The sequence below is a fragment of the Tachypleus tridentatus genome, chromosome 2 (genome assembly GCF_004210375.1).
Source record: "Tachypleus tridentatus isolate NWPU-2018 chromosome 2, ASM421037v1, whole genome shotgun sequence".
In the NCBI taxonomy this organism is placed as follows: Eukaryota; Metazoa; Arthropoda; class Merostomata; order Xiphosura; family Limulidae; genus Tachypleus; species Tachypleus tridentatus.
In genome coordinates this window covers 71,116,261-71,138,070 of record NC_134826.1, presented here as the reverse complement: position 1 = coordinate 71,138,070, position 21,810 = coordinate 71,116,261, and the positions used below count along the sequence as shown (strand labels likewise).

General features: G+C 32.2%; 1 protein-coding gene and 1 non-coding gene across 9 annotated transcripts in view; one reads left to right on the top strand and one right to left on the bottom strand.

Moving 5' to 3' along the window:
- Positions 1–4,674: 4,674 nt before the first annotated feature.
- On the bottom strand, positions 4,675–4,757 carry TRNAL-UAA (transfer RNA leucine (anticodon UAA)). The gene has a single exon. It is a non-coding gene; the product is annotated as a tRNA-Leu (tRNA).
- Positions 4,758–7,545: 2,788 nt separating this feature from the next.
- The window catches only part of Lztr1 (Leucine zipper like transcription regulator 1), a 75,256-nt gene continuing 60,991 nt past the window's right edge, over positions 7,546–21,810 (top strand). For 2 of the 8 annotated variants that reach the window (XM_076488416.1, XM_076488414.1), the window contains exons 1-13: positions 7,547–7,687; positions 9,210–9,370; positions 10,220–10,282; positions 11,378–11,434; positions 12,015–12,094; positions 12,916–13,027; positions 13,683–13,830; positions 14,532–14,671; positions 16,965–17,111; positions 19,123–19,177; positions 20,271–20,474; positions 20,923–21,021; positions 21,287–21,437. In XM_076488416.1, the coding sequence (XP_076344531.1) occupies positions 9,228–9,370; positions 10,220–10,282; positions 11,378–11,434; positions 12,015–12,094; positions 12,916–13,027; positions 13,683–13,830; positions 14,532–14,671; positions 16,965–17,111; positions 19,123–19,177; positions 20,271–20,474; positions 20,923–21,021; positions 21,287–21,437 (1,399 nt within the window). In that variant the 5' untranslated portion in view covers positions 7,547–7,687; positions 9,210–9,227. Of the gene's footprint in view, positions 7,688–9,167; positions 9,371–10,219; positions 10,283–11,377; positions 11,435–12,014; positions 12,095–12,915; positions 13,028–13,682; positions 13,831–14,531; positions 14,672–16,943; positions 17,112–19,122; positions 19,178–20,270; positions 20,475–20,922; positions 21,022–21,286; positions 21,438–21,810 lie in introns of all 8 variants that reach the window. The other 6 variants (XM_076488415.1, XM_076488413.1, XM_076488412.1 and 3 more) reach the window with 5 other exon arrangements.

Sequence of the window (21,810 nt, the reverse complement as noted above, 5' to 3'; positions counted from 1 at the left end):
TTAACCATCTTACATTTGCAAAATCAGTAAGGTCATCAAAAGGACTCGCTGCTTTTCTTCAAAAACTCAACAAACTGTTGATGGACGAGAGGGCTTCCACTTCTAATATAATTCACAATTTTTACAACAATGTCCATTTAATTTTTGAATTCATCAATATAAGACGAAGGAGCACATACAGTTTCATGATGCAAAATGCAATGAAAATATGGCAGCGTGGACTTCACATTATTTTCAATTAAATGCTGTTTTCAAAAGAGAAACAAACCGTAATTTCGCCACGGTCATGGCTGGAACACCGTCTGTTGTGACAGAAATCAGTTTTTTTTAAATCCAGGTTTAACTTTTTTGACATTAAGAAATTTTTTAAAGATGTTTTTCCACATGTTCGAGATCGTAATCCATAAAGGCCAAGGATTTCTTTCCTCACTTGAAGATCTGAAGTTCCATCTCGAACCCAAACTATCAACTGTGCAGTGTCACTAACATCTCCTGTCTATCTAATAGTAATGAAAAATACAAGCATTTTTAGTTGTTCAACCAACTGATTTTCTATGTATTTCGCTACCTCTAGCATTCTGTATAGCTAGCTAACATAACTAATTCTATCGATGATAAAAGTCTTTTTAGTGTTCCCTTTTGTTCATGAAGCTGTGCTTTCAGAGGGCTGATTTCATTTATACGACTTTTGGTATCAACTGGAAATTTTACCTCAAATTCATTGTAAAAAATTGTTAAAGTGTTGCTGAAGGTTGTATACTTTATTATTCCTAAAACTTTGTTACACAAAACACATTGGCTTATTATTTGCTTCAATCACTGCAAATTTCAACTCCGAACTTTCGTTAAATTCTCGTTTCACGTTTCTCCAGTCACGCCTCATTCTCTTTACGTTAGTAATGCCAGAATCAATGAAATTGTCTTTATTTTCTGAGTGTTCACCATCATCTGGATTCTTTCGTTTTGGAATAATCCACTTATTGATACTGTGGTATTAAAAACAAAATATACTTAACACTCCTACGAAAAGTGGGGCCTAATAGGCCCCAGAGCAACTTGAAAGGTTATTAATATTAGGCTAATAATTTTGTATTTAAATGAAATTGCCATTTAAATCCATTAATGAATGGATTAACGGGATTCCCACTGTCCCTATCTACTATCTAGCGAAACCACAGCCAGGGGAACGGGCTTGGAGAAATCAGGACTAGAAACGTCTTTTCGTAGGAGTGTTAAATATCTGGAAGTAGCAAATTTGCTTTTCATATATTTATGTTCCGCAGTTTTTATGGGCGATTTTTTATAACAATTACACATAAGGGAAGCAACTTTTCGTGCCCTAAAATAATCTTTCATTAATCATGAATACACATAACCTCCTGATGTCGAAAAACCCGTTTGAAGTAAAACTGTATCTCAAGATGGCTGGTATGGATATTAAAATAAAGTATTTATTTATTTTAAATAAAGTTTTATTACCCATACCAGCCGTCTTGAGATACATTTAAACATAACTTCCGTCCAGGGTACAAGTTAAAAAACAGAATATCTAACCTCACTGGCTAAACGGTCTTTCAAGAGATGGTTTGAGAGTGTTTATGTGGTGAAATTAGGCTAAGAGACAGTGGGATTATCCTTGCACGTTTCTGAAAGAGATTGTGTGTTTGGAACTGTGAAAGGAAAAATGTGTTGCTATTCCTTTGGTAGAAACACATTTGAAACGTTTTCATGAAACAAATAGAACGTGGAGCCATCTTTCTCGGTCTTTGTATCACTTTTAAAGGACTGTCACTGTCTTTGTGTGTTACAATAATAAGCTTCTTTGTAACTTTGAGAAAACATACCAGTTAATGAAGGAATGTTTAATGTAGAAGACCCAATATCAAATAAACACATTCCACAAAGTTCCAATTCTCCTTTTATACGTGGAAAAGTTGAGTAACTTCGTGATAAAAACATAGATTAACTTGTATATACAGTTTCCATCCTATGCGTTCTTCTGTGATAACTAAAAACTGGTAGATGCCGGTAAATGTTGCCTGGGATGACCGTGTTTTGATCAGGCTAACTGATCAAAGTCGAAAGAAATTTTGCAACACCTTACGACAGGAATGGAATGAACATTCCAGAATTTCCGAGAAAACACATATTGTTTGGGCAAAATAGCATGCCAACTTACAGTTGGGACACTGATAACATGTCATCTTTTCAGATGGATCCTATTTCTGGATTGTTAAAGCTGATGGTAGGATTTGTGTTTATCGCTTGACTAGAGAACAGATAAGAGAAATATGTTTGTTTTTTTCCACAAGGAACCCACAGGAGGTAGTACAGTACATGTTTGGGCAACTATTGATCAAGATGGAAAAACTAATATTTGTGTCTTCCAGGGAAATGTCAATGGCGCATTCTAGGGACAACACACGTAGACAATATTTCGGCCATATGCTAGGACAAAGTTTGGAAATAATCTTGTGTTCCAGAATGGCATTGCCACTGTCTACAGTGCACGCACCGTGCAGGATTATCTTGACCAGGAAGACATTATAAGATTGTTATGGCCAGCAAAGCCTACAGATTATAATCATATTGAGAACTGTTGAGAAGTACTTATCCGAAAAATTGTTAACCACAATCCGACATCTGTGACTGTAATTTAGTTGGAGCGCCTTCTAGTAACAAGTTGGGATAAAATTACAGTGGATTACATCAATAACCTCACTGACAACATACCACATCGCTTTGCTGAATAAACTATGTATTATTCTGTTACTGATGAAGAAATATTTTTCTCATGATTGGAAGATTGCTTCATGATATAAAGTTGTGAAAGCGTCCACATGGAAGTTTTGATTGTTTGGTTATGAATTTTGCGCAGAGTGATAAGTTGGGATGAAATCATAGTGGATTTGCATCAATAACCTCATTGACAGCATACCACATCACTTCACTGAGGTTATTAGAGTACGAGGAGGACCAACCAGGTCCAGTATGAAAAAATATAAGGTTACAGAAGCTATTTATAATAATTTGATGTTATTTTCTATCATTATATATGTTTTAACAAAGTTTTGTTGTGATGGGTGAAATGCTGAATTACAAATCATTCTACAGGTTTTTGATAAAAATGTTTGATGTTCTAATAAAATCGTTCATGATGGTCATACATCCTGTCTCATTATACAAATTACATATGTAGATGTTCAGTATATGACATATATCTTAATTTGACAGCTGTATAAAATATTAAGTAATATAAACGAAGCGCAATCTGTCATTCCATTTACCACACGCCAAAGACGATATCAGTCTCGAGTAATTCCGCCATCATTATCAATATCACAGAATACGTAATAATTTTATAGTTGTCAATGTATAACACTGGGGAACACTTTTTCAGTAACTTTGAGTTGCATTGGATATTTTAACTGATTCTGAAGGAGTTTTAGGCGCTGATTTCAAATTTGAAACTAGTTTTTCTCTACAAGCTCTAGTTTGTATGCAATTTGAGGTTAATGAAATTGTACAAATGTGAACTTGCGTAAACCATGTATAAGCATTTTCACGTCCATTTTTTGAACAGCCACCTTGATAAGTTCCCTGACAACCTGGGGGCTGTAAGTGACGAACAAGGAGAACGATTCCACCAAGACCTAAAGGTCATAGAAGAACGCTACCAAGGGCGCTGGGACAAAAGTATGATGGCTGACTGCTGCTGGAGCATTAAACGAGATTGTCCAGATGAAGTGTACAAACGCAAAAGTTACAAACGCAAATTCCTACCTGAATAAAACACACAAACAAATTGATAAGCTATTCCTATAATTTCCTATAATAACGAAACATTAAAAAATAAATAAAAATGTCAAATTGCATAAAATCTGTAGCTTGCAGACAAAAACCGACTTCAGATTTGAAATCAACACACTCAAATTGACTATAGAAAGGTCTTTTTTTAAATGCAACAAAATGAGTGTTCCCCAGTGTAATAGAATATGTCTATAGTTATTTTTCTCTTGCTTACATCTTAGTTTGAATTCAATTTTTGAGTGATTTTCTTTACTTCTGTCAATTTAATTTTATATACGTTCTTAAACTGGTTCATGTTATAAAAAGAGCAATTATTATACAAAGTTCAGGTCAGATTATTGGACAACCAGATAATTTTCAGTAACGGAGACAAAACAAAAATCAGGCTTATTCTATAGTAACGATACAAACTTGAAATTATAAAGACAGCATTAGTTTTACAAGTGGTTTAGAACACTATTAAAATAAACATAAGCTAAGCAGTTTATATAAAGTACAAGTAGAAGAAAAAATTTGAAGTCATTTCTCTGTAAGAAGTATGAAAAATAAAACCGAAACCACACTTATAAATAAAATCTCTTTATCATAAAGATCTATTTGAAATTAAAAACTTATTTTTACTGTTGGTAGTTAAGAACAATTATACCTAGATATTTTTATTTTGGATACGTATATACAAATCCTTACGAAACTTTACTTAAACTAAATACTTTCGTTAATAATCGTTTTATAGGATTACTTTGCAGACAGGACTCGCACTTTTAGTTTGTTGCGTGGTTTCACAACAGAATTTTAGAGGTCCTTTCAAATACCACCAACAGAGTGTAAATATCTTCCACGATATTTCTATCATAATAAAACGTTTACCAGGAGTGGGGCTCGAACCCACGTCTCCTTACGAAGACCAGATCTTAAGTCTGGCGCCTTAACCACTCGGCCATCCTGGTGGTTGATGAAAATAAACTTGATATACATAGGTTCTTCATACTATAATAAATTTAAAAATAAAGTGTTTTTAATCTAAATTTTTTTATCTCTTCTTTTATTCTGTGGTGGGTGGTGATGACTAGCTGCCTTCCCTGTAGTCTTACATTCCTAAATTATGGACGGCTAACGCAGATAGTCCTCGAGTAGCTTTGCATGAAATTCAAAACAAACCAAACCAGAAAATTAATGATCCAGCACATTATTGCAAACATGGACGTCTGTAAGAGATCATCTGAAATGACCATAAAAACTGACGTGTTAGATGCAATTGCATTTTTAAGTCATTTAATCAAATGCGTAATAAAGTGCTTTCGAAATGTGGATTTATTTTTAATAATGGCAGATATTGTGGAGAAGTTGTTCGTTATGACGATTCTAGTGAAATCCAAACTCTGATTGAGAAGATTGATGCAGATAATTTTGTGAACGTGGAAAGTTTTGTGAATGTTGACAAGAATGTTTCAACAGAAACTGATCAAACTGATTTAAAATCTATAGTAGAATCGCAAGATGGTAACAGTGTGAGAGATTCAAAAGATGAACAAAATGGAAAAGATAGTGAGGATATGGAAATTCCTACTTCATCGCAAGTATTAAGTTATATTAACACTATCAAATTGTATGCAAAATGAAGAGGAGAATGAACTTCATGAAAAGGCCGTAGAATTAGCATTTTCTTTTAACTGCAATAGCTGAAATTTTACACTTTCTTTAAATAAATGTGGTTAAAATTTTGTGTACTTATGTATATTTTGAATATCTATTTTTATTCTTATTCTAATAAATATAGCATAAACAGTATAATAACTTTATTCACAAACGTCTTACTTTCTTTGAGTCAAGCAAGTATAACGTTCCGCTCAAAAATTATATATAATTAAGTAAATGCATGTTCACTGTCTAAGCCGGAAATTTTACTCGGTTCCGTGCGATTCCGCCTCAGACAGGTTTTACTGTATATTGATATATGTTTTATTTTTGCCTGTGCTATTATGTAGAGATAATACAAATATCACCCTTGCTATCGTGTTTATATTATTCTTGAAGGACTGGTATTGGCCATCCCTACATTTACTTCATTTTTAAACGTATTTTATTTATTTATTTCCTTTTTCTTTTATGCAGTGTTTCAGAAGACTTATGATGATTTTTTTCTTATTATCAACTTCAAAATACGACGAGGATTCAACCATAATTTTTATTGTGTATTTCTTATTGGCTGATTATTCCTGTTCTCTGTGCACAAGGTTTTCTAAGAGACATAAAAATATGTAAAAACTTATATTCAATTAAGTTAATAAGGATAAAATTGTTTACACTAAAATTACGATGTTTTTTATTACTCCTAGTTGAAATTATTTATAAAAGCGGATATTCTGCTAAAACTTGTCATTTTAGTGAAACTGGCTGATGCCATTGTTTTGGTTTTTCGAGTTATGATGTAATAAAAGAGAAGAGAAATAAATTCAAACTTTTTATATTTACAGACATTTCCAGATCTTATGACAAGTGCGTAAGGCGTGCGACTCGTAATCCGAGGGTCGCGGGTTCGCGCCCGCGTCGCGCTAAACATGCTCGCCCTCCCAGCCGTGGGGGTGTATAATGTGACGGTCAATCCCACTATTCGTTGGTAAAAGAGTAGCCCAAGAGTTGGCGGTGGGTGGTGATGACTAGCTGCCTTCCCTCTAGTCTTACACTGCTAAATTAGGGACGGCTAACACAGATAGCCCTCGAGTAGCTTTGTGCGATATTCCCAAACAAACAAACAGATCTTATGACTCAGTTATTATATAGATGTTATTATAAAATAAAACACTGTATAGTATTGTATAGTTCTGATGACCTCTTGAGTAGATATTTAAATTACCGTTTTACTAAGGACAGTCTGAGCTATTTCTATATAGACAGTGCTGCTACCTGTCTGATTAACAAGTTAATAGATCTGCTGGCATTCTATATAGTATCAGCGTATATCGTTGAGGTATCTACTGCATAAACGTTAAAGCTAATGTTAGCTAGAATGACGAACTTTGTTTTCATGTATGAAGTAAGTAAACTACGGTAAAACTAGCCTCCTTTATTGTTTGTTTGTTTGGAATTTCGCACAAAGCCACTCGACGGCTATCTGTGCTAGCCGTCTCTAATTTAGCAGTGTAAGACTAGAGGGAAGGCAGCTAGTCATCACCACCCACTGCCAACTCTTGGGCTACTCTTTTACCAACGAATAGTGGGATTGACCGTCACATTATAACACCCCACGACTGAAAGGGCGAGCATGTTTGGCTCGACGGGGATGCGAACCTGCGACCCTCAGATTACGAGTCGCACGCCTTAACACGATTGGCCATGCTAGGCCAGCCTCCTTTATCAAGAATGAATATACAAGAGATTTGGTATTTAAAAATAATCATACAAAAATACTTTGTATGCTTAAATATGGATGCTTTCGAAACTTTATTTAAACTAGATACAGTGTGAATAATATTTGATTATTATTTAATTTTTTATAAGATGTAATTATTTAATTTTGTAAAGCAGGATTATGATAAAATCAATTTGACATGTCGTTGGCAAAAGTAAACCAAGAGTTAGTAATAATTTCATTTTTTTTTTTAAGGAGTCTTGAAGCATGAGAACTGATGAATCAGTCATTGCAATGAAAACAAGCTATATTATACAACGTCATATGTATACCATCCTTGCAGTAATATGACCGAAAAAATAAACAAAATTGTATCATACAGAGTTCTAACATATACCAGATGGCGCTAACAACAAAAACATTCAATGAAAGTTAAGTTAGGCATCTATTGACAGAGTATTTGTACTATTGCATAAAGCTGATGTTTTAATTTTGAGGAGAGGTGTGTCTTTCGTATTGTCTCTGTCGGTACGTATTTGTTGATTTTGGTAGTTTGCTATGAAGTATAACTTATTTTGGTTTAAAATGTCATATAGACTTAGAATGACCTCTTGAAAGCTCTTTGATAATGATCAGTTGGGTCTCTCAGTTTTACTTTCAGAATGTTTTGTTTAACGGTTTGTATATAGTTTACACTTCAGTCTTTTTGAAGTATGATTTTACTATCCTAGGGCTTATACGTTATTTTGAGAGGCTAGTTTAAAATTTATGTTTTAATATCACAGTGTACAAATAAAACTAAACCAGAACAGTTATTTGTAAGGATTACAACGTACAAATTATGATTTTACATTGTATCTTTAATATGCTTTTGAAGATGTGATTTTAAATTTAAATCGGGTAGTTGTGCAGTATATGGAAGATACTTGAAGGTTGATTTTTATTAAAATATATCTTGAAATAATTATTTTCATTGCTGTTACTGTTTTAGTTTTCCATAATATATGACTGTATTCTTAAAGTAAACTCTTACTTTAACTCCTGTAATGCAGTTTCAGTTTCACTCATTTTGATGCTTTTAAGTAACTAACAGTTAAAGTCATAAAATAAAAAAGAATGGAAAGAATAGGTCTGGTATTGCATGGTGGTTATGGGGCCACTGTTTTTTGATCAAGTGTACTCCAGTAGTTTTTGTATGTGCGTGTGTGTAGTTTTGACTAACTACCTTCTTTCTAGTCTGTATCACTGCTGAATTAGGGATAGATAGTGATGTAGATGTCCCTTTTGTAGCTTTCTGCAAACAAATATATAGAGTGGAATGAAATTAATGTCTTGAAAATATACTACAAGAAGTAGTATGTAAGTTTAATATTCAGCTTAATCATTTGTTAGTTGTGAATTGAAAGAAATAACTAACACATCTGAAGCTGTCTTTTTTTTATGAAGGATATCTGATATCTGTATTTAAATTTTCAAAATTACAAAATTAAAAGAATTAATTGGCCTTATATATATATGTTATTAAACTAAAACTCAAAAGATGTGTGAGTTTGGGATGGCTGCTACAGTTTTTATTAGCTGTAGTAATTTGATAATGAATTTAGCCAGATTTAACCTCATTTTAAAATAATTGTAGGTAATAGACTAAACAGTATAGCTAGTAAAATAAGCATTATGTGACTTAGATGTTGTGTATGGGTGTGTCATATCTAAGAAGTTTATATCAGATTAATTATATATAAATCTCCTCAGGAATACGTTAGGCTTAACTAGCTGTATTTTTTGTGATACACTTATGGAAGTGTGTCAGTGTCAGGCTTAACTAGCTATATTTTTCGTCAGATTTGTTAGATTTTTTTCACAATACATTCATGAAGGTGTATCACCATTTATTAAATAGGTAGGATTGGATATGTAATAAATAATTTGTGGAGAGTTTTTGCTATTAAATAATGTATTTGCTAAAAGTAACATAATTTTAATAACTATTTCACTTTTAATATTATTGATGCCATAAATGAGGTGCCATATGAACAAAGCCTGCCTTTAGATTTTACTGTAAAGAAAGATGGCAATAGCTCGTCCTCCTGGGATGGAGTTTGATCATAACTGGCCTGAAAGTGCCGAGTGTTTGACTCTTGATTTTGGCCCATTTGAAACTGTTCATCGTTGGAGAAGAATGCCAGAATGTGATGAGTTTGTTGGGGCACGGTGAGGTTTGAAACTTAATATTTATTATAGTAAACAGTCTATGATTTATTGTAGCTATTTATGTAAGAGTTACACATTTAACAGTTTGAATTGATGTTATAAATGTTTCATTCCTCTCTTTACTTCTCACTCTCAGAACAAAATCTGTCTTTCCTCTTAAACTGTTAAAGAACAATTTATTTGTTATGTTTTATGTACCAACCATTACTATATCTAGAGATAATAATCCAAGTATTCTTAGTGAAAATACAAGCTATCTATTGTTGTATAGTTCTTATTTCTTACTCAAAAAACGAGTTATCCACTATGCTTTTCAGTGTATCATTTTTTTCACTTCTTATTGTCAGTGTACAAGTTATCCATTGTGTTTTACAATGTATTGTGTTGTCTACCATGTATTCAACTAATGAGTTATCTAATATGGTTTATAAAATGTACCTTCCTTCTCACCTCTTATTTTTATAATACGACTAATGCATTATTCTAGACAATTACATAGACACAAGATATTCCCTCTTTGTGGTTGATTTAAGATCAAACAACAGTTCTTTTTCATCCAGTATTCTTGAAAAAGATATTTGTGGAAAGTATAATGTACTCCAGAACAAAATTATCTGCACATTTAACATCCAAAGAAAACTTAAGTGAAAAATGCTAAATTTCTGAAATGTATTAAGAGGTCAAAAATAATCAAAATTGTTTTAAATTAGTATTTGTTATATCTAGTAAATTTTTTAAGTAAAAGATGGTAGTAATTATAATATGTATATATCTACACTTGTACATATGGTAAAATTTAGTGCTTAGTGAAAGAGCGTATAATAACAGAATATAAACCACCCTTCACAGAAGGAGCAAGCATACTGTTGTAGCATACAAGGATGCTATATATGTATTTGGAGGAGACAATGGGTGAGTTGAACTTACTGTGCAAAAAGAAGTGTTTTTGTGTTTACCTTTTGTAGATTTTCACTGCTAAGAATGAGTTCAAAAACATAATTTGTTTCACAGATACTTTAGCATAAGTTGATCTTTTAGAGAATTGATAATTATTTGGATTAAAATATATAAAGTGAAATCCCTTTCTAACATTTCATAAATCATTTATGATCTTACAAGTTACCTAATTTGCTTTCCAAAAAATCCAACTTATGATTGTGTATCTTGAAGAAAAGATTTGTTGTGTAACAGATGAAATGCCAGCTTTTTAAAAACTACATTTCTAAACTGTTATTAGTGTTTAGACATACAAATAGTCATGCATGTTTATTGAGTCATTTTCTCAGTTTTTGTAAAAATTAGGAGACAGAATTTCATTCTAGTTACAACTTTGTTTGAATGACTTGTTAAGAAGTAGACATGAGTTATAAATTACATTTTAGAAAATGCATATGAAGTACTTTATACAAACATTATTACCTTTTGTATGTTATGTCATACAAATGCTTTCTTTTATTTTCAAAAAACAAAATGTTTGCTTGAGGCCTAAATGTAATGTTTCTTTTAGGATAAAGGAAAATGTTTGTATGTTGTAACTTGTTTTTGTCATAAGGTATTTTAATACTTTGTTTCAACTGCATGTTTTCTCATTATTTTGTGTGTGACATTATGTTTTAATATGTTCTAAGTTAGGTTTGAATTAATTAATAAAAATAAATCACTCTAATAATGTGTAAAAGCAAGAAGGTCTGTTAATTGTAATGTGTTGTATAAAAACTTCAAGCATTGACCGATTGTTTCCCTTGTAGTTTTTTATGTTACCTACTCAAAATATATTATGTAAAATAAACTAATTTAATCAAGGATTTTTCAGACTTCAGTTATGTTTTACTAAGTATTCAGATAAATGCAAAAAACACTAGTTAGTTTCCACAAAAAGTGATAGGAAATTGTATAAAGTTTTCATGTTTTGTAGATTTGTTTGTTGTTTTTTTGTTAAACAGTTCTGAGTTAATGTAAAAGAATTGTTGTAAACTCACTACTGTTTGCTGTTCTGCTTTCACATAGGAAACATATGTTGAACGACTTGTTGAGGTTCGATGTTAAGGATAAATCTTGGGGCAGGTGAGTGCCTGAGATCACACACATATATTACTGAACACTGTTGGTTGTGAATGCTGTTAGTTACTTTCATTTACTAACAGAGCACACAATAAAATAAAATTATAAGGGACCTTGAAATGTAAGAAGGTCATACAGTTAGTGGCATAGTGTAATATTAATACCACTTCAAAAATTTTTTTTCATTATTACAATTACTTTTTTGGCAGATTGCCCTTTTTCAGATGTTTTAAAACCATAAAACTAGAATAGGCTAAACATGTACTGCTTACATTAAGTTGAAATATTTACAGATCTTGTGTTGTAGCACAAAGAATTATCTGATGAAATTACTCAGATGTTACAAGTTTATATTCATTTCACTTATATAATTATTTTAATGTAGAAGTGACTCAGATATTAAGTGTTGGTAAGTTGTATTTTGAACTTATATTTGAAGACTTACTCATTTTGTACTTCCCAGTTTTCTCATTCACATCTGAGACACATTATAACCCAGTAACTGGAGAAAGGATTGTGTTTTGATGTAATTGTATTTACATTGATTAGATTATAATTTATTTTGTGTTGGTGGTGGTTTCAGAGCCTTTACGACAGGATGCCCTCCAGCACCAAGATATCATCATTCCTCAGTTGTGCATGAAAACAGCATGTTTGTTTTTGGTAAGTTTTTTAATTCATTTTCCAAGTGCTTAACACAGCCTGGTGGTTAGAGTGCTCGAATTACTATCCAAGAGTTGTGAGTCTAACTCTCATCACTGTACGTGTATGTCGATTTAGCCATACAGGAGTTATAATGCAAGTAAAATACCTTTATTAGAGTTGGTAGTGGATGGTGTTGACTAGCTGCCATCCCTCTGTTCCATCACTTCTATATTAGGGACAGCTAGCACAGATAACTATTTAGGAGAGTTGCCCAAATTCCAAAAAATAAAAAATTATTCTATTTTGGTTTTTGATAATTTTATTTCTCAAATAGCAAAATAAAAAGCCCTTTAAAATGTAAAAAAAATCTTAAAATATCCAAACTTATTTAACCTTTAGATATTTTCCATGGTATCTCTTAATTCCTGCTTACAAATAAATATATTAATAGGACATAGCTTATCAGTGAGTTTAGGTTTGGTTTGTTTGCTTTCTTTTGTATCAATCACAATAAGTATTTTGTAAAAACCTTTTTCTGAAGCTGCATATTACATTTTACAAATTCTAAGTTACATGTCCAGAGACATTTTATGATCAAGAATTATATTGTTAAAAGAGTTTTAACATTTTCTGTATAGTATTCAATACACTAAAGAAATTAGGGGCCAAAATGTTTTCATTGTGATGCCTATATTTGTAGGCTTTCCATATTCTTACCTCAGTAATTAGACGTATATGACAGACTTGTGTTGTATGATGACCTGTTTAAAAAAAAACTACTCTTATCATGTTGTTATTTATTCCTAGAGGTGTGCTTTAATAAAAACTTAATTTTTCAGGAGGTTACACAGGAGATATTCATTCGAACTCCAACTTAACGAACAAAAATGACCTTTTTGAATATAAATTTACTACTGGTTTATGGAGTGAATGGAGGTTTTTTGATGGAAAGTAAGCATTTTTAGTTTAGGTTTTATCAGTAAATTTGTTTCGTAAGTGTGCTATGTGTATAGCTGAAGACCTTGTAAAAGTATAAACACGAGAAATAGTTCATTTTTTTTATATCATACTTAATATACTATGGAAGGAAACTTGTCACTCATGACATGATTCTGACACGTTAGTTGATTTAAAAGAAATTTTGTGCATAAAATATTTCAAAATTTATTTCCTTATTGGATATTAGTGTAGAGAAATATCCTTTGTGCCAGTTTGTGAAGTGGGAAATTGATTTTTGAAGGTCAGATCGTAAGAAGTGAAGTAAATAGGAATTACGACTGTTGGAAATGTTTTTACAAAACATGTAATCTAGTTGTAATTTTTTTTTGCAGATAATCTTATTCTAATCTAGTATGTACATGAAGTATCGTTTGTAACTGAAACACAATATAGAATTAATGGAAAATAATTATACATTTCAGATTATTAAATATGCATCAGTCAGACAAAAACTAACCATCAGATTTAGGGAAAAATATATAGTTTTTATAAGAAATAAACTTTTAATTTGGTAACATTTGCTCTATTCCCAAATTTAAATTGGTGTATAGACTCTTGCACGAAAATAAAGTTTTTATATATTTAGCATCGATGATGGTTTTTACAGTGTTCGTAGAATGCCAGTTCCACGATCTGCCCACGGTGCTGCAGTTTATGATGGTAAACTATGGATATTTGCTGGCTACAATGGTAATGCCAGATTAAATGACATGTGGACATTCTCTTTGTTAGGAGATTCAAAGTCATGGGAAGAAGTAAGTTAGAGCCAATGGTGTTCTGGGTAAAGTCTGTTAATGGATTACAGGATTTTAATTAAGGTTTAAAATGTGTGATAAAATACACACACACACACACACACACACACACACATCTCCAGAAACTGATTATAAGGATAACATAATTTGTTTGGATTTACTAAAACTAGCTGCTGTGCCTGTTCTATATGTGAGGAACACATGTGGGTTTCCTAGGGGGTATGGGCTAAGTTTTGTGGTAATAGCCCATTGATGTATCGATTGTAAGTGGACACATGAACTTCTTGAAGGACAGTCTAGAATAGTGTTTAAGACTTGTATGTGTGTGTATATATTTTAAAACGTGGGTGTGTGTGTGTGTGTATGTTTTATTTCGTCTTATGAACAAGATATTTCAACGCATCTTTTGTACATGCATCATTCCTATTTCTTTACCACATCATCAGTAGAATAAGGCTTACTTTAAACAAACCTGTTATTCATAGTTGATAATGTACAGTAATTTTTAAGAGGTACTTTTTTAATTGTTGAACATATACAAAGTCCTTGTTTGGTGGAAATGTGATATTTATTTAAAAATGAGACATGATCACTTACAACATCTATAGGCCTAACACAGGAATGAGAAATTCTCATAATAAAATATGCATACATTCACATTCAGGTGTAAGTATTATTCTAAGATGTTTTGTTAATTTCAGGTTCCTCAACGGGGAGATTGCCCTCCCACTTGTTGCAACTTTCCAGTGGCTGTAGCAAGAGATAGTATGTTTGTGTTTTCTGGTCAGAGTGGTGCCAAGATAACCAACAGTCTCTTTCAGTTTCACTTCAAGGAGAAATAGTACGTGTCTTAGATATTTGGTAATCTTGTTTGAGGATTAAGTCTAATTGAAAACTAAGTTATTCCTCTGTCATGTCTGCGTGGATGCATTCTGCCTCAAGAGGAAAAATTGCATCATTGAATAAAAACAAAATTATAGAAAATAAACTGGTAGTTGTTCTTTGACATAGATTTGTAAAAAGTAGAGAAGAAATATTTCAGAGTTGAAATTTATTCAGTTAAAAAAGTTAGTTTATAAGAATTAAAATGAACTGTAAGTATTAATTTTGGATTGGTTTCAGCATGCTCTAAACAAAATAATTAATTTCTGTGAATAAGCTGGAAATTTTCAGAGCATAATACAGCACTGGTAACTCTAGGAAGAAAGTCATAGTAGTTTTGAATAAATATTAATAACCTGAACTGACACAGCAAGGCCAGATGGTTAAGGCACTCGACTTGTAATCTGAGGGTTGCGGGTTCGAATTCCTATCACACCAAACATGTTCACCGTTTCAGCCGTTGGGGCATTATAATGTGATGGTCAATCCAGCTATTCATCGGTAAAAGAGTAGCCTAAGAGTCAACAGTGGGTGGTGATGTCTAAGCTGCCTTCCCTCTAGTCTTACACTGCTAATTTAGGTACAGCTAGCACGAGTAGCTTTGCGCAAATTTCAAAACAAACTAACTTGACCTTGTAACTTGAAATACAGTACAAATATAGTTATATCGATCTTTAGCCAATCACATTTTCCCAACCTCATTTGTCATGACGTTACACAATTGTCTAATCCCAGTTTGGAGAAGACAGAATACTGATATAAACAGACAAGTAAAACTAGTATTATTTCCAGTTAAACAGAGATTCATTTAGAAATAGGAACAAAGTGATAAAATCTAAGCATGGTTATATTTTTCTAGAAAACAAAATTCTTTTGAAACAATTTTTATCACAAGTACAAAAGTGATTTAAGTTTTTTTAAAGCTTTTTATCATTTTGTATTTTTTGTGTAACAAGATCAGCTGGGCTTACTTAAATTGTTTAGCATTTGACCATAGCAAGTTTTGGTTTGCTAACGAGGCTGCTTTGTTAGGCCTTTTTATTTTTACTTATATCATATTGGCCTAAGAAACCATTTAGATGTTTGAAGAAAATCACTGGAAGTAAATATAAAACAGGTTTAAAGTTTATTACATTCATGATATGAAATCTTCTGATTAACAGTTTTTAGAAAAAAGTGAGCTTGCTTGTGATATAGGTATGATAGAAAAAATTGTTTTAATGGTAGACCACTGACTCTGTGTGTGATGTTTCTCAAATTAAAACAAGGTAAAATTTTCCACTTCATGAGATAAAATCTTCCTAGGATAGTTTTTAAAAAATGTAGAAAAACCCAGAAATTGATTATTAATATCTACCACAAATGTAAGTAAGTTTCAGTATAAAAAAGGTAAATTTATTTTTCAGATTGCACCTACAAAGTAACTTCTTAAGAAGTTTAAAAGGTAACACACAAGAAACCTATATGCAATAACTATGTTAAACTGTGCTGAGTGTTATGTACTCACAACAGTGTTGACAGCAGTGTTAGCCCTAAACCCAGATATAATATATTAAATATTTATTACCATTGTTATCCGAGGGGCATATTTTGACTGAGTGCTCTATTTAACCCAACCAACACCAGTCAAAGGTCATGTTATTGTGTTTGCTTTCAAAATGTTATTGAAGTACTATATTATGAATGTATGTCTGTATATTTGGTATCAAATTGTAGATTGTAATTCTGATTTTAGTATTATATACTAAGCAATTTCTAAATTTGAAAAGGAATGTTAAAAGAACATGCCTAAATATCTATTCTTATGTGTCACATGGGATGTTTAATGCAGCAATGGTTCTGTTTAGATGTCTGTGATATCCAAGTACAAAGTCATTATTTCTATATAAATTAGATACTCAAATTACCAGTATTGATAATTTAGAATATGAGAAAAGAACCTCTTATCTTTTCAGTTTTTGAAAACACCTGCTTACGTAATCTTCTTTGCTCAGTGATGTGTATAATCGCGTGTACAGTGTGAAAACTATATCAAACACAAAATGATTACCAGGTTAGCTCCTGGGACTGAGTCCATGTCGAGAGAGTTCACAGACTAACATGGTTGATTGTTTGTTGCTGTATTTATTTTTTTATTGGTTTGGTTCTTGAGTTGGTGTGAAAGAATTATTATACATTTTTATGTTTGAAGAATTCTATTTAATAACTGTCTTATTGTATTCATTGTTTAGTGTAACTAACTTAAATTGCAGCTGGACTAGAATATCTACTGACCACATACTGCGTGGAGCTCCACCGCCACCAACACGCCGCTATGGACACACAATGGTGGCATTTGATCGTCACTTATATGTCTTTGGTGGTGCAGCAGACAGTACTTTGCCGAATGACCTACACTGGTTAGTAAAGTGTGTGTTATGCTTTTGAAAGTTAAACCTTGTTGATATCATTGTATAACAGTATAAGTGAGTTTTTTGTTTATGTGGTGCATTTACAAGTTTTGTTACTTTTATGGATGTTTATATTAAAGTATTGTCCTTTCTTCTGACATGGGAGAAACTCCAGAAGAAATAATTTATTTGGAGATTATCTGTTACTTGTAATTTTATATTTAATGGATTCCATGGTTTCCTAATATTTTGTTATTTTTTAGAATATGTGAAGTAACAAAACAAGAGAAAACAAAGAGGGAATTTTGTTTACTGTTCAAGTTTTTATATTTATAGGTATTATATTAACTTTATCTCACATATGTTAAAACCTATAAATATGATCAGAATCTTGTCCGTAATTCTCTCATGACACGTATGCTAAATTAACACTCCACTTGCACTTATGGGAGTGCTTTTAATTATAATTTCAGCATTGTAAGAACCTTCAGGTGTGAAAGCTGGTTTTTTAAATCACCGAATGTGCCACATCTAACTCTTCTTTTATATGTACCATACAAACAATACTAGGTCAGTGTGGGTGGTCACACTGAGTTCAGGGAGAATAGACCTTGATACTTGGTAGTAGTGAATCTTTGCAGGGAGAAGACCATCTGTTTCACCGTTAAAACACACACATCATAAAGTTTGTTCTCAGAGAAATTGTGACACTGCCTGTTTTGACTATTTTAACCTAGTGTTAATGACTACAGGCATTCTTTGGAAAAATTTGCAAAGTTTAAAGTCTGTTTACTTGCTTCAACCTATTTCCATGTTGACTTTTTACAGTCTCTTGGAGCATAATGTGTTGTTTTACCAGTTTTGCGACAGTGTTAAAATGAGTTTCTTGTCTTTTATAATAGAACAAGTTAATAACAGTTACAAATAACATTACAGCTATTACAGAATGTGAAAATGAATAAATTCTATGGCCAATAGCTTTCACCATTTTAAACAGCAGTTTAATACTTCTACTGACTACAGCACTTCTTTTACAAGTATTTACAAACTGGATTCCATTGAAAGGCACTGGTTATGCTCCTTTCATAAAAACAGAATGGCAAATGAGTTTTAACATCAGGTTCATGAAGGAAAGTTTATGCATGCAAAAATCGTTTTTCTACAACAACTACATCATCCTGTTGTAAGTAACTGCTTGGAATATGTAATGAATAATTAATCTTTCGTTATTTTGCTCATCAACAGAGTACTGGTTAAGACCAATGTCGCATACCCGTCAGGAGGTTCAGCCACCTTTTTTAACGAGTGGCTTTTATTTGTGCTTGGTGTAACTTCACTTCTGAAATACAACCCTGAAAATTTTTCTACTCGTATAAACGTGTGTCATATAAACAAGAGGACAACACCTCTGACCCCATGCAAGAGGATGAGTATGAATAAACATCAATTTCTGGCAGTAAATACAATCAGGTCTAGTATACAAAGGAACAAAATTAATTGAATATGTTTTTGATCTGCAGCAGATGTATTTGTGCAAATAATTATATTGGATAACCAAATACAGTTTAATAAGATTCAGAACTGTACAAAGAATTCTGTTGGCACATCTTCATATTCAGTCTGGTCAGATTAAAGGTTTCATCATTATAACTTTAGTGTGAGAATATCAAGGTTTTTTATTATTATTTAACTGAACCCTTCTAAATATCAATCAAATCTGTTCTGTTATAAATGGCAGAGTTCTTTGTGTTTTTATCTTTGCTCCTACCACTTAGCACAAATTGCTTTTTGTCCAAGTTACTTTTGCAGCTTTAGGTCTTAGCAGGGATGACAATACGTTGAATTACAAATACTTGGGTTTTTGTTTTATAAGATGTTAATCAAACATTATGCATGTCCTGCTGGAAAAGATAAGTGTTTTATAAATTTTTTGGGATAAGTACTATCTTTAGATTTCCCAATAACAATTTAACAAACGTTGACATGTTGTAGGTTTGACAAACAATTTTTACTTTTCTAGTTTTGATCTGGATTCACAACTTTGGTCAATAATCCAGCCATCGCCAGATAGTGAGGTCAGTAAATCTAAGAGATGTCAAATTTCCAGTTGCAGTTTGTTTGTTTTTTCATATATAAAATTCAATATACAATATATAGAGAGTAGATTAAAATGCTTCCATTATCCAGAAAAAATTACTTTATTTCAAAAGGAGATTATTGCATGATAGCTTTTATTTTTAAACATGATTATAAAAACTTCTTTTTAATTTCCTTTTCAAGTTCAGATGAACTAAATTAAGTAGACTTGTCTTACAATATTTTTCCAGAAAGGTGTCACTTTAATTTATCTATATTCTTTCATTACCTTTCATACAAATTTTATTTAGTTGGGTCACACACATTCTGTTTATTTTCAGGATTGCAATGGCTAAATGGGCCCAGCATGGCTAGATGGTTAGGATGCTTGACTTGCAATCTGAGGGTCACTGGTTCAGTTCCCTATCCTACCAAATATGCTTAACCTTTCAGCTGTGGGAGCATTATAAAATGATGATCAATCTAACTATTCGTTAGTAAAAGAGTAATCTAAGATGGTGATGACTAGCTGCCTTCCTTTTTGTTTTACATTGCTAAATTAGGGATAGCTAGTGCAGATGGCCCTCATATAGGTTTGAGCAAAATTTAAAAAGAACAAACAAATCTTAACTCTTTGGTTAGTATAATTGGATTCATCCAATTTGACATTTATTGTCATTTGGCACAACAGCAGATTTGCCAAATGGTGTCACAAAATATTTACTCATAGTGCAACAATGGAGATGCACATCCTAGAATTTCCCACCTTAGTATTGCACTTATGTATATCATTGGACAGAAGAACAGCTAGTGGATTTAAATATTTAAAAATGCTCAAAAAGGTAAATTTTAAAATTTCATTAATTAACAGTTTTAGAGAATCCACTTAAGATTTAATTAAGCACTCAAAGGGTTAACTGTAGATATCAACATTATTCTGATGTTTTGTTTTGAATACTTAACTAGGAATACAATGATAGTGTATATATACACAGATTTTGTTAACTCTTCCTCAAATAAACAAAACTTAAGTTTTGTGGTTTTTGAAAGCTGAGGACATTTTCTTCTAAAAATTGATACATTAATCATCAGGTGCCTTCGGGAAGACTCTTCCATGCTGCAGCTGTGATTGGGGATGCTATGTACATATTTGGAGGAACTGTTGACAACAACGTTCGCAGTGGAGAAATGTTTCGCTTCCAGTTCTCCTGTTATCCAAAATGTACCCTACATGAAGACTTTGGTAAATTATTAGAGAGTCGACAGTTCTGTGACGTGGAATTCCTGGTGGGAGAGGTGAATTGGATTCTGTACGCATATATTAAAACTTTAAATCTTTAATTCATTATAAATAATGTTTAAAGCTAATGTAGTTTTACTGAAAAGAGAGTGAAATTATTGTTTCAGTTTATTTTCACTGAAAAGTAGACAGTTACCATGTAATAATGTTTTTCAGTCATAGAGTTTAAACTTTTTATTTTCATTCTTCTGTTTGAGTTTAAAGATAGTAGTTGCTGAGTTCATGCAGCTTGATATGAAACTATAATAATATTTAATATTGTCATGCAGTATGTAGTTTAATTCTGAGATATGTTTACTTACCAGGTACAGTTTTTAAACCTTAATCTGTTTTTGTGTAGTCTTTTTTAACTTAAGAGATAGCAATTATTACTGTACCTTTACACCTACAAATAAATTTTAGAAATTGTGTTAAACTGTGGGTAACTTATGTCCTTGGCTTTAGGAAGAGCACAAGATTCCTGCCCATGTAGGGTTTGTTGCAGCTCGCTCCCATTGGTTAAGAAACAAGGTTCGACAAGCAAGAGACAGACACAGAGAAATGGTAAGATAGACTTATAAAACTTTACATTTATTATTTTGTTAACCCTTAAATGGCAGCCATCATCAATTGATGCAGCTACCTGCAATGTTCCCACTCTTTAAGGGTTAAATGCATACTTTAAGGAGCAAGGCTTGACAAGCAAGACACAGATACAAAGAAATGGTAAAATAGACTTGTAAAACTTTACACTTATTACTGTGCTAAATACATACCTTAAAAAACAAGGTTCAGTGAGTACAAAATAAGATTTTTTTTTGCCAATTAGCTGGAGCAGACTGCTGTGTATGACTACCACCAGATGTCAGGCAAGCAGAACACACCTTTGCTACAAGTCAGGTTGAAAGATGCTGTCCCTGAAGCTTTTGAACTTGTTCTTACTTACATATATACTGATCGTATAGACCCTACTAAGAAAAGTAAGCTGATTTCATGTTATTATAGTTTGAAATAATACTGTCTTTGATTGTGCTTACCACGTGTTTGCATGGACAGTTGTACAAATGTTTATCCATAATATGAGTTGTCAAACATACTATTTTTAATTGCAGAAAATGAAGTGAAGCAAGAAACAAAAACTACCTGACTCACATTTAAGATATATTTACATGACTTTTCTAGGATATAACCATTTACTGCATGGTGCATGACTCACTAGAATGTAACCATTTACAACATGATGTACTTTAGAAATTGTTTTTCATTACTTCCTTTCACGGAACTCTTCATCCAACACTTGTAGACGTAACATATTCCTTCTTCACAAACAAAATTTAAATTTGTTACATATTA